Below are 13,960 nucleotides of genomic sequence, written 5' to 3' on the forward strand. Positions count from 1 at the left end.
TTTTTTTTTTTTTGAGGCCATGTTATGAAGTGTATACAAATTTAGAATTGTAATATCTTCCTGTAAAGCCAGGTGAATTAACCCCTTTATTATTAAGAAGTGACTGTATCTCCACCTGTGTTCTTTGTCATATTGTCTAATTTTATCTGATATTAATATAGTTATATTAGATTTTTTCTATTATTATTTGCATGGTATACATATTTTTCATTCTTTTACTGTCAATCTCTCTGTATTTTTATCTTTTAGATGGGTCTCTTATGAAGAGGAGGTACAGTATTTCTTCATACCTAGAAAGTCAACTGTTCCTTGACAGATCATTTCCTACATGTAACTATAAAGATAAAATGCTGCCAGTTCATCTGTAACACAATGTTTTTTGAAGTTGTAATTATTACTCTATTAATAGCAAGAGCTCTTTTAGAATATAGAAATAGATTTTTATATTCCACAATTTTCCTATCTTTTTGTGCCATTCAAAGCAGCTTTTTATTTCAATGCCGCATTATGGTATATGATCTTTACTTTAAAGAAAAAGATTATTTATCTGAGAAAGAGAGAGTGCAGAGAGGAGGGGCAGGGAGAACACAGTAAAGGAAGAGGGAAAGTCTTAAGCAGACTCTGAGCTGATCAAGGAGCCCCATGTGGGGCTCATGATGCTGAGATCACAACCTGAGCTGGAGGCTTAACTGACTGCTCCACCCAGATACCCCTCTTTAAGTTACTTTATATGGCAATTAAATTCGATGTGGGTACAACCAAGAGTGGACATTACTCAGCTGAAGTCCTAACAATATGAATGGTCATAACCAAGGTCATGCGTAGACAGGCCATAATACCTACATCATGACTGCCATCTGTCTGACAGCGATCATACAGAGTCATTGATTCTATTCCAGAAGTGTCAAAACGTAGAAAACTATGCATCTTAGAATCAATGAAATGTGATATATTTCTTTCTTTTCCAGGCTGACAATCTCTGCCATTTAACTGGCACATTTAGTGGATTTACATTTGAAGTAATTATCAATATATTCTGGTTTAGATATTACCTTAATGTCCACTTTTTATTTTTTCCTCCTGCTCTATGTTCTTTCTAAAGCTTACTTTGTCTTCTTTTGGTCTGACTAAGCATTTATTTACCATTCAGGTTTCCCCCCTCCTCGTTCAGATGGCATGTACTTTGACAGTCATTTACCAGTTTCGAATATTCTGGCTCTCACTCCTGGACAATGAGAGGGTTGGATTCTCTGCCCCCTTGAGGTTAGTTGCGGCCATATACTGACTCTGGCCTATGAAATGTGAGAAGTGAAGAGCGCCACCTCCGGAGGGATGTTTAAGAGCCAGTGCGTGCTTTGTCGTGTTCCACTTGTCCTGTTCTCGCCTCCCTCTGGCAAGATTCGAAATGGTGGCTGCTCTGTCAGCTGTGGTCCCTGCCTGGCTACAGCCCATACAGGATCTTCTGGCCACACCCACCAACCAGCAATTTACATGGAATGGGATGATAAATAAATTTTTACTGTTTATACCACGTAGGTCTTAAGGTTTTGTACCATAATACAGCCTCGCCTATTTTAGCTGATGGAAAAATTGCTATCAGGAACAGGGTATTGCCATAACAAAGAACCTAAAATAGGTGACGTCTCTTTGGGTCTGTGTGGAAGGTAGCAAAGTGAGTATTATCAGAAGCTAGAAGGATGTGATGCTTGATGAACAGTGGTAAAACACTGCAGAAAACTGTGACCTGTAGTAACTCATAACACAGATAAGGAGTTTAATAAACTTATATCTCTAGAAAAGAAGTTAGAATGGCTAAAGATTATGCATTTGACAAGGTTTTAAAAAAAAAACATGGGTGCCTCAGTGACTCAATTGGTTAAGTGTCTGACTTGATCTCAGCTCAGGTCTTGATCTCAGGGTCATGAGTTTAAGTCCTGAGTTGAGCTCCATGCCGGGTATGCAGCCTAACAAAAAAGGAAGGAAGGAAGGAAGGAAGGAAGGAAGGAAGGAAGGAAGGAAGGAAGGAAGGAAGGAAAGAAATGAGGGATAAGCTTAGAAAAGAATCAGTTTTCATGCAAAAAGGAATGAACAGAGAGAACCCAGAAGCTCAGGACCTTGAAGCAACTTCTCATCCCCAACTAGTTACAGATAAACCTGTGAACTGGATTGTCTGTGTAATGGATTATTATCATTCAGTCTGGTGATGACCAAGATCAACTCCCGTTATGGCATCTCATACCCACTGTTTAAAGATTCAGGTGACTCATGGTAAATCCCAGAATCTGATTTTGGACTGGAGGTGTCTGGAATTCAGTTAAGAAACCCAGTTTCCAAACGAAACTGTGAGTGTGCCTCTTAGCACAGAGAGGATTCAAATAGATAACAAGACAACTAGGTTTCTGACAGTCATCTACTGATCCAAAAAAGTACAAAAATGTACAAGCTTCTACTAAAGTAGGTTCTTGACTGTTGGACTCTTAAAATGGCCTTTGAGTCCTTAACACGTACAGGGAGGTGGAAGCCTCGCGCTCTAGGGGTTCTTTCCTTTCAATATCCTCCGTGGTCCGGTAAGAAGAGAATGAGCTTTCCTTGTGCCAGCTTCTTGCCTTTGCCTCACCCCCAGATATGCCTTCACAGGAAACCACTGGAAAGCCCTGATCAGAACCCACAGTCTCATTCTGTAGATGGGGAACTGAGGCCCGGGACTGGGACTCGCAGCCACTGACTCAACATCTAGCCTCTCTTCCCAGCCCCTGTGGTCTTTCCACTCTTCCATGTTGCCTCCTTACTGCTCCCCATGTCTCTGACCAAGTGTGTGGCCTTCTTGGGTTTGCTTAGTGTTGATCTTGGAATGAGTATCAGTGGACATTGGTAACATGCTTACCAGTCAATATGTTTTGAGGAGAAACTTACGGGATTACTTTGATGTCTTCTTTGCCATGTAGGATGTAGTCAATGACCTTGTAAAAGTTGATTTCCTAGGCAAAAGAGATAAAGAAACCTGTAACTTGAGAGCCAGAGACACAACTTCAGCCTGAGGGTATCCATGACACAAGGCTTGTTCTCTACTGAGTACCCTGTGGTTTTCCAGAAACACCAGACTAGCCCTCTAAGGGCATAATCTGGCTGCTTCTGGAGCTCACTGTCCTCAGCTGACTCATGATTCAGCATGCTTAACCTTCAAACTAGCTGATGGTGGCCAGGCAGGGGGTGGGATCTTGGAAAGAAGGATAGGAAGTGTTTCAAGGGGAGCTGGGGGTTGAGTACAAGGAGAAAGAGAGAAAGACTGCTTTCTGGAGTTCAGGGAGAGAGGGAGGTGGAAAGGAGACTCCTGTCTCATTTAGAGTTGTGGTCAACTCAGCCCTTCCTGCAGGGCTCAGCTCCATGGTCCCAGCCCCCTTTTCTCCTTGACTCCCATCACTCAGTTGCGCTCTTTGCTTTATCAGCCCCTCCAGACCTATCTTCCAAATCTTACTTCATTCCTCCAACTCACTTTCCACCTCTTCCATCCTTCCTACCTCCTTGCACAATGAAAAGTCCCGTCTCTAGAGCAGATCTGTTCAGTTACCTGACTTCCGAACATGTAGTGATTGGCAGTGGAATATTGGATATCCCCCTAGCTCTCCAGGGGAAAATGTGATCACCTTACTAGATCCTCTGAACACCCAGCTGTGATGGGCAGGTTAGAAACCATTTTACAGATGGGAAAAAATGAAACCTAGAGAGAAGAAGGAAGGGACTCATTTATAGTAGACAGTGAGCCAGGATCAGAAGCAAAGTCCTTGACCCCTACTTTCAGGGATCTTTCTGTGATGCCACTTAAGGTTAATCTTATGTTAACCTAAGACAGTGTTTTATTCTCTGCATCACTCTTACCCAGAACAGAGCTCTCTGAGGCATGGACCCTGGACTGGGACTATCAGCAAACAATTTGGTATCATTCCATGATGAGATAAAAACAGGAATGGAAAATCAGTGTTTAGAAAATTGTATATAGCAGTTTGAGCTACATTGGGTCTGCTGAGACTAATGAAAAAAGGGAAGGGGATTTACATTTTGTATGTCTTTGAAACTCTTAATTTTTCTAGTTGCATAGTGTTATTGCATTTTGAAAAGGCTCGGCCCAAAGTGGATTGGAAATTCAAACCAACCAACCAACAAAACTGTTCCTTGAGTGCAGTATTTTGGGAAATACTGCTCTAGAGATGCAAATCTTGGACTCCTGACTCACAACCTCCACAGAGAGAAACTCCTGATCCAGGCAAAGGTGTCTGAACATCCATTTGGTTGCAGGTGATCATGCTTTCTTCAGGTTCCCAAAGAAGAGGCTCTGCTCCTTCTCACTAGCAGCCACTGTGACTCATGGTCTAGTCTTGTTTTTACTGTGTGCACTCTTAGGGGCTCAGTTTCCCCAGCTGGAAAAACCAGTGGTGTGTTGTTTTTTTTTTTGAGATGCCCAAATGGGGGCAGGGCTGGGCACATGGAGATCCTGCGACTCCCCTTCTTTTCTCTCACTTCCTTTCCTGTCCTTCTGCCTTCCTCGGTAGTCCCTGGCCCAGGCAAGCACAGTGGACATGGAGGGGTCTAAAGACAACCAGAAAATTTTAAAAACTAAATTAGATAACCCCCAAAGTTCTTCCCAGCTACAATTCTAAGATTGTGGTTGGATGGTTAGCCATATCCCTCATAGATGAAAACAGGTATCTTCTTTGACCCAGCAATTCCATGCGTGGTCATGAATCCTAGAGACACATTTCTAAATGTGGAGAAAAGCATCCTTTGCCCCAGCCGGGGGATCTCTGAAGTCTGAAGACAACATAATGTTGTCATCAGGAGAATGGCTGCCCAGTGCCTGCATCCAGGGGACACTCTGCATGTCTCCGGAACAATGTAGCTGTATCCGTGCTCATAGCGGAAGATGCCAAAGAGGAGTCAAGCTGGGAAAGTAAGGCACAAAACAGAAACATCCCCTTTTATTGAGGGTGATGCTGGTGGTAGAATTCTAGGAATATGTGGGCATCTGTAGATGTTTCTGGAAGGATCTAGACTGCTCACACCTGCTGCCTCAGGGAAGGCTGGCTTTCTGTGGTGTATCCTTTTGTACAGTGTGAGCTTTTCAAGTGCACATGTATCACTTTTTCAATAAATGTAAACAAATTGCTCTACAGACATTGTTTAAAGTGAAGCTGTATCCTGTAGGCAATTCCTGAATGCAAAGGTGGGGGCATCATCTGCTGAGACCTGGGTAGATCTAAGTGTTCCCCTGTGGGGGAAAGGAGACCGACTTCTATGACCTTCTCGACCTTCTTCAGGTCTTTCTTTTAGGCCATCTGTCCTTGGGTCTAGGCTGCTCTCTGAGACAAGCTGCTGGCTCCCTGGGCCCCCCAGGCTTCTGTCTCCAGGGTCTGTACAAGACTTCTTTAGAAAGGTTAGAAATGGAATTTTTTTTTCTGAAGCCCACAGGAAAGTCAATTTGCTTTCACAGAAAGCAACAAAAAGATCACTGTACTTGAGGTAAATAGGGCTTTTTCCACACACGGCAGCTCAGCCCAGTTGCCTTCAAGGCCATATTCATGTTAAGAATTAACCAGGCTTTGGAAAGTCAAAACTGAGCCATAAATGAGCACCTTTGTTACCTTCCACCTGAGCAGCTAAGGCAACAACACAAGGGGCTTTGAAAGAGCCAAAAACACAGCCACGGTCCTGAGTGGAAATACGCCAGTTTTGAAACGAGCTCTGTTTTTTGTTTTTTGTTTTTCCATGAAGCCCAATTAGCCTGTGTCAGTTTTTAATCATGGAGGCACACACAAGTATAACGTTTTCTTTACATAAGGGGATGAAAGGAGGGGTAGCTGCTGTTGGCGATCTTTAGACTCACGATTTGCAGAGGTTAATTTGCTCAAAGTCCAGACCAAAGCTTATTTCTCACATGAATGTGGCAGGTAAAGTGTGAGGCTGTTAGAAGGCCTGAGGGAATGCTAAAAAACCAGATTGTAATGACTGACCAGAAAGAAAAGCATCCTGCATTTAAATCTGTGCGAATGAATTGACCCCTCATAACCTCAATCTCCTCAACCGTGAAATGGAAATCATGAGGATACTTCCTTTATGAACCCGTTGAGAAGAGTAAATAACACAGTCCAGCTAAAGAGCTGCCTGATAATGAGATTGAATCCCGGTAGCCATGATGACGGTTTGCCTGTGCCGTGTCAGCCTGTGCTTGGCAGTAGCTACCATGGCCCGGCGTTATTGATTATCCAGGCGTTACAGATGAGGAAGGTGAGGTTTAGAGACATTGCCCAAGGCCACACAACTGGCTGATGGAGCAGGGATCTGAACTGAGTCTTGTTCCTTCCAAGCCCAGTCTTTCTGGAAGATCCACTTTGGGCCAATCCTGCCCTGCTGCGTCTGGGCCCCAGTTATGTGTGTCTCCTCCCCAGCTGTGTCCTAGACCTAGAACTGGCCTTGGAGATAAGTTCAGTGACAGAGAGATGAGGAAATCCAGGACCCGAGGGATTATTGGACTGAGTTCACCCCACAGGTTAGCAACCAACGCAAGCCAAAGTCCTTTGCTCTCTGTCCTTTTCCATCACAGCTTAATGCTTTTTACTCTTGCTACCTGAGATGTAGAAAGGTTTCTGGGAAGGAAAGTCTTCACCATAAGTGTCCTAGTCATAAGTGTCCTAGACATCATAAGTGTCCTCATCATCAGTCATCAAACTGATCAAGTGATGGACAGCATTTCCTGGACTGGTGCTTAGTAAGAACATGTTCCATTCAGCTCCATCTTGAAGTTTGGGGTGCTCGAGGTTGAAGAGCCAGGTAATTCAGAGCCTAGCATTTCTCTGGCCATCCTGGAGTTGGAGATGATCTCTGAATCAGGGCTCCACTCAGAGAGCTGACTCTTAAAAGCAGCCTAAGAAGTTGAAGTTGACTGACGCTGGTGGTGTCTGGAAGCCATGGTGACCTCTATCCCAGGTCTTCCACTTCCGCTTTCCAGAAGATACACACCCAGCTCTTACATGAACTGGAGAGAAAACTTCATGGTGGCACAGCACCTGGGTCAGCACAAAAAGTTATGCTTAAAAAGAAAAGTTGTAGGACACCTGGGTGGCTCAGTGGGTTAAGCCTCTGCCTTCAGCTTGGGTCATGATCTCAGTGTCCTGGGATTGAGCCTCACATCGGGCTCCTCGCTCAGCAGGGCGCCTGCTTTCCCCCTCTCTTTGCCTGCCTCTCTGCCTACTTGAGATCCCTCTTTCTGTCAAATAAATAAATATTTTTAAAAAAAGAAAAGAAAAGAAACGTTGTCCCCAAGTTGCTTTCTAAGAGCGATGCAATCCGATGTGACGCAGTGCTTGAAGACTCAGTCTTCCCAAATGAAATCATGGAATTGTGGGGCTGGAACAGTGGTGTGAAGTGGAACAACAGCAGATTAAAAATTTACTTTGGAGAAAGGCCAGCAGATGACATAAATTTTCAGAGTGAAATCTTTTCCTGGTGTGTTCATGAAGCTTATAGCCAAGGTTGTTAATTTTGAATTCTCAGAGTTTGAATTAAGACTAACTGAAGTCTGTCATACACACATATTCACCTGTGTGCTCTCACTCTCACACACACACAAGCACATTTTAATTTGGAGTAGGGTTAGGGTTGGCTGGGTGGAATGAGGCGTCCTGACAGAAACTGATACACAATTTCAGACAGGCTAAAAGATCTTGTGGGACATGACTCTGCTGCTGGACTTGACTTTGGGCATGACTCTGCTGCTTTCTTGTCCTATGTGGCCTCAGCTAAGGTCATCCATTCAGTCTACAGGTTCCCTAGGCTGTTTGTGTGACAGATCTGTTTACCCTGCCTCATCTTTTCCTCCCCACAGATACCATTTCAGCTTCTCTAAGGTGTTGATGTCTCATCTTTTAAAAGATGAGCAGTGGGGAGCACCTGGGTGGCACCTGGGTGGCTCAGTCGGTTAAGTGTCTGCCTTGGGTTCAGGTCACAATCTCAGGATCCTGGGATGGAGCCAGCTGAGTGGGCAAGGAGTCTGCTTCTCACTCTGCCCCTCCCCCCACTCTTGCTTTTTCTTTCTCTCTCTTTCTCAAATAAATGAATAAAATCTTTACTAAATAAAAAATCAATTAAATAAATCAATGTTATGAAAGCAGAGTTCACAAATTCTAGTGCCTGGAGAGATCTGATAGAACCATAAATGAGAGCAGGGGCTGGGGGGCAGGGGAACACAAGGGGAATGGCGGGGACTTTGGCAAACTAGTGAGCTCAGACCAGGTTCTAAGGAGGTTGACGCCATTCTGCTCCCATCAAATTTATCCTGTGGGAGTGCCTGGCTGGCTCAGATGGCAGACCATGTAACTCTTGATCTTGGAGTTGTAAGTTTAAGCCTTGTGTTGGGTGTACAGATTACTTAAAAATAAAATCTTTTTTTTTTTTTTTTTTTTAAGATTTTATTTACTTATTTGACAGGGAGAGAGAGAGATCACAAGTAGGCAGAGAGGCAGGCAGAGAGAGAAGAGGAAGCAGGCTCCCCAGTGAGCAGGGAGCCTGATGCAGGGCTCAATCCCAGAACCCTGGGACATGACCTGAGCCGAAGGCAGAGGCTTTAACCCACTGAGCCACCCAGGCGCCCCCTTAAAAATAAAATCTTGAAAAAAAAAATTTACCCTGTGGGATTGATCTTCCACTTTTTAAAAAGAAACTGAGAATCTAGATATTTAGAGGAAATATCTTGATTTTTTAATAGTAAGCTACAAATTTTAAAAAATTTAAGTAAAAAGAAACAATTTTAAATGTATGCAGCCAAATTGGTTTGTCTCTTGGCTGGAATTGCCCTTTTAGCCATCAATTTATACAATCTCATTTAGATATTAAGGTTATTTCCAGCTCTAATTGTCTGCAATTCTAAACATTTGGTGGGTGAATCTTTGAGCAGATAGCTTTGACCTTTTTGGGACTCTTTCCTTATCTGTGGGATGAGGATATTAATTCTTCCTTCGTCAATCCCACCAGGTTATTATGAAACTCTAGCAAGACATTAAAAATTCCTTAAAAATTACAAGGCTTGGCAATTAGGAACATTACCAGACCTTCGGGGGAAATGACCCAACCCAGAGAAGATAAGTAACTAAGTGAAAAAGAAATGTCAACAAGGTCTACAGTGCCTTATATTTGCATTTCAATAAACATTAGATCACACAGGCCAGACAAAGACGTACCCTTCCATCTGGAGTCCTGGGACCAGAATATGGCGGAGCCTCCCCCATCAGCACAGGCCAGACATCAAAAAATTCCTAGGAATGAGAAAGACAATAATTCCATGTCTTGAAAACAGGTCAAAGAAAGGAGATTAAGAAAAGAAGATCCGGGGCGCCTGGGTGGCTCAGTGGGTTAAGCTGCTGCCTTCAGCTCAGGTCATGATCTCAGGGTCCTGGGATCGAGCCCTGCATCAGGCTCTCTGCTCAGCAGGGAGCCTGCTTCCCTCTTCTTTCTCTGCCTGCCTCTCTGCCTACTTGTGATCTCTCTCAAATAGATAAAATTTAAAAAAAAAAAAAAAAGAAAAGAAAAGAAGATCCACCCATATGAGTCATCTATCACTGAAATTTGGAAGGTGGTAAGAGCTCACTGAAAACTAAGCTTGGAAGGGAGGCAAAAAGTTCATTAGCCTCAGAGGATGTTGTTAGAGGATGTTGGCCATGTCTACTTCAAGACATTGATGAACTAAGCCTGTCCAATCATTCAGCAATAAACTGGAGCTGAGTTGGTAGTCCCCTCACACTCCCCAGGCTGTAGGAGCGGATATGAGAAGGAAACTGGGCTCTCTATGTCTAAAAAATTGACCTTAAGGACATGCTAAGCATGTGATCGAAGGTTTAGCTAAAACGATGTCCTCTGCAGCATCATTTACAGTAGTGAAAAGTTAGGACAACCTAAGTGTCCAGTTAAGAGGGGACTTACTAGACAATTATGGTACATCTATTAAAGATGATGCTACAGATGTCTAAATGCGGATTAAAAAGATGTCCTTGCCTCACTGATGAGTGAAAAATGTGAGGTGACAAAAAATACAGGTCATGTATCACAATGCTTAACTATGTACATAAAAAATGCTCTCACTCTTAATCTCACAAAACAAACTGAGGGTTGTGGGAGGAGGAGGGTGGTGGGGTTATGGACATTGGGGAGGGTATGTGCTATGGTGAGTGCTGTGAAGTGTGTAAATGTGGCAATTCATAGACCTGTACCCCTGGAGTTAATAATACATTATATGTTAAAAAAGAAAGAAAGAAAGAAATGAATTTATACTCATTAAAAAAAAAAAAAAAGAAAAAGAAAATGCTCTCAAAGAATTCACAACAAAGCATCAACAACTGGTTTTCTCTGGGTAATTGCAGTGGGACTCTATTTAGCAATTTTCCTGTAATCAAATTAACTGCTTTTGGAATCAGGGGAAAAAATATCTTGCTTAAATAAGAAAAAAAAATGGTGCCAAATATGGACCTGGGATCCAACAAGAAAGGATGACACCCATGAGACAACTTTTAAAGCTACAGGCAGGGAAGAGAGAAAGAGCCAGCCTCAGAAGAGGAAACTCGCCGGGACACCGCACGAGCTCTTCCCTGCCATTTGTCTATTGGTTTCCTGGGGCCTGGCAGAGGAGGCCTCAATCCTTCACTGCCCTCTCTATCCCATTCATCTGTTGCTACTTAGGGACAGTGATCCACTCGTGTGGTGTCATTGTGGGTAGGATGCTAAGCCCTTCCACTCTTGGCCTCGGTCTCCTTTGAACAGGATGGGTTACCTATTCCGTCATGCAGAGCACAAGCAGAAGAAAGTCCACATGAAACTCAAACTCCATGTCCTTAAGCTTCTGCCCAGTTGTACTCTTTATCTTGACTACACAACAGGAAGAAATTCAGTTATGGGGAAATGGGCATAGGGAGCCTACCTGAGCCCCGCAGCATGTTTGCTACTAGACACAGAGACAATAAGGCAGAGTTCACACCTGGGGGATCTTGCTGTCCCTTGTAATCAAGGACTCAAATAATAATAGGTAGAAGGCTGTGAACCAAACAGTAATGGAAAGGGAACACAAATGTTAGAGGAACCCAGAAGAAAGACAGATACATCAGGCTGATGCCCTCTGTGTCAAACACTGAGTGGCCTTGAAGAGTGTCCCAGAGATAAGCAGTGGGCTGGGTAGACAGTGGGGCACATTTACACTTGCTTTCCTCACTCTCAATCTCTCTCTCTCTCTCTTCTTTCTTCTGTTTTCTAAACAGCTTTATTGATATGTAATTCACATGCCATATAATTCACCCAGTTAAAATGTACAATTCTGTGGTTTTATTGACTTCTTTCATCATGTTAATAGCTCAGATAAGAGCTTCGCTATCTGTGGTGGGTGAGGGGCAGGTCATTAGAATGATTGTGTGCAGACCAGCCCACTTCTAATGGCTAGATTGTTCCATCTTTTGAGGGGGGACCAAGGCAGAATATTCTTGTTTACATGTGACTATCCTTTTTAGAGGGAGTTCAGAAGAAACCACCACACACGGCAGCCTGCACCTGGGATCAGATCCTTTCAGGTGTGAACTGGGCACTTTTTGAATTCAGCTACTCAGAAGTTCTTTCAATTAAGAAAGAACCATTCATTTAATATGATTGTTTGATATACACCTCTGTGTACATGTTCTATTCATTTGCTACTTCCTGAAGGTGTGTCAAAGGACTTATTGCTGGACCCCGTGATATTTGGCAAAATATTTGGTTCAGAAGTATGCAAAATTCAAATGGATATCTGCACTAAAATCAGAGGTTCCCTAAAACCAGTCGATACCCTACTTGCACCAAAATCACAAACTATTTTAAAAGCAAAAATCAGAATAATAGAACTATGAGTATATGGAAACGTGATATATAATAAAATAACGTATCAAAATAATGGCATTTTATAACAGTGAAAAGGTGGACTATTCTTTAACTGGAGAAAAATGAGTGAGGGACAAAATTTATCCCACCTCAAACCATACACTAATTTCAAGATGAATGAAAGATTAAAATTAGAGCACATCAGATTATTTCAAATTCTCTTTATAAGACTAAGGTTGGGGTTTAATATTAAATAAAATCCAAAACTTGAGTGCCCAATATATATGGACACTTGATTGATGATAGAGGTATGTTAGGGAAAGATGATATTTTCAATAGGACAGTGGAGAAAGAATGATCTTTTCAGCAAATGGTGTTGGGTCAATTGGATATCCATAAGGAAAAAGGTTAATATTGACCTCACACTGTACATTTAAAAATTTCCAGGTAGATTATAGAGTTACATGTGAAAGTTAAAATAATGAAATTTTAGAGTTAACATAGATGAATATCTTTATTACCTTGGAGCCAGGAAAGAGTTCTTTTTTTTTTTTTTTTTTTTTTTAAAGATTTTATTTATTTATTTGACAGAGAGAAATCACAAGTAGATGGAGAGGCAGGCAGAGAGAGAGAGAGGGAAACAGGCTCCCTGCTGAGCAGAGAGCCCGATGTGGGACTCGATCCCAGGACCCTGAGATCATGACCTGAGCCGAAGGCAGCGGCTCAACCCACTGAGCCACCCAGGCGCCCCCAGGAAAGAGTTCTTAAACAGGACAAAAAAAAAATCAATAACCATTAAAAAAAAGATTGATAAATTGAACTACATTATAATTTAGAATTTACATTCACTGAAACATACTATTAAAAGAATGAAAGTACAGGGTGGGAGAAGGTATTTGCAATGTGTGTTATTCACAGGGAACCCCTGTCTAGACTGTATAAACAATGCCTATAAATCCTAAAATTGAAAAAGACAAAATAATTTTTGAAAATGGAGAAGAGCCTTGAATAGGTACTTCTGAAGATATCCACCTGGTCAATAAATGAGAAAAAATGTTCAACCTCATCAGTCATTAGGGGAATTCATATTAATACCCAATGAGATAACACAACATGCCCACCAGTAAGGCTAAGATTAATAAGACTGGCAATACCAAGTATTTTAAGGAAACCCTCATACATTGCTAGTGGGAGTATAAAATCATTTTGAAAATCAGATGGGCAGTATCTATTAAAACCAATATCCAGAAATTCTACAACTAGGTCAACATCTAACAGAAATGGGTACAATTGTGTACCAATAGATATGGACTGTAGTGTTCATAATAGCAATATTCATAATAGCCCAAACGTCTACCAACAGTAGAATGAATAAATACTTTGAATATTATTTATATAATGGAACATTCCACACGAATGAAGATGAATGAACTAATGCTATGTGAAGCAATAAAGATGGATCTTACAACCAAAATGTTGAACAAAGGGAACTAGATACAAAAAAGTATATATTTGTATGATTCTGTTTATAGGAACTTTAAAAATAGGCAAGATTAACATGGCATTAAACGTGAGTGATAAAGAAATTCTATGTAGGGTGCAAACTAGAAAAAAGAAAGTTGCCAACTTCAGGAATTCTCAGAAAATGCCCTGGAAGGAGGCCATAAACCCTCTCCACGGTTTATCAAGCCTACGGCCCACCTGGGACTACTCTAATGAAGTCGTTAGGATCATAGTGGTCACCTTCAAGGAGGAGGGAATGGAAGTGAATGGGACGGGGTAAGCAAGAGGCTTCTGAGGTGTTAGTAAGGTTCTATCTCTTAATCTTGGTGGTGGCAATATGGAGATGATCACTCGGTACAATTGACGGACCTATTCATCTGCAATTAGCGCTCACCTCTGTGTATATGTTCTATTTCAACATAAAGGCTTATTAAAAAGAGTCCACATGTACCGATATGGAGAGATGTTCACAAAATATTAAGTAAAAAAAAAAAAAAGCAGACTATCAGGAAATGTGGCCTTGCATTTATTAAACAGTGCCTTAGAAGATTCTGATTCAAGTCTGGGAGCCTCTGGA

General features: G+C 42.0%; 1 protein-coding gene across 2 annotated transcripts in view; it reads right to left on the bottom strand.

The window, feature by feature from the left end:
- PDE6A (phosphodiesterase 6A) overlaps nt 1–13,960 on the bottom strand; it is a 57,614-nt gene that overhangs the window by 33,599 nt on the left and 10,055 nt on the right. For both annotated transcript variants that reach the window (XM_059174015.1, XM_059174014.1), the window contains 2 exons: nt 9,228–9,302; nt 2,914–2,978 (listed from right to left, as the gene is read on the bottom strand). In XM_059174015.1, the coding sequence (XP_059029998.1) occupies nt 2,914–2,978; nt 9,228–9,302 (140 nt within the window). The remainder of the gene's footprint in view (nt 1–2,913; nt 2,979–9,227; nt 9,303–13,960) is intronic.

This window comes from Mustela lutreola, chromosome 5 (genome assembly GCF_030435805.1).
Source record: "Mustela lutreola isolate mMusLut2 chromosome 5, mMusLut2.pri, whole genome shotgun sequence".
Taxonomy (NCBI): domain Eukaryota; kingdom Metazoa; phylum Chordata; class Mammalia; order Carnivora; family Mustelidae; genus Mustela; species Mustela lutreola.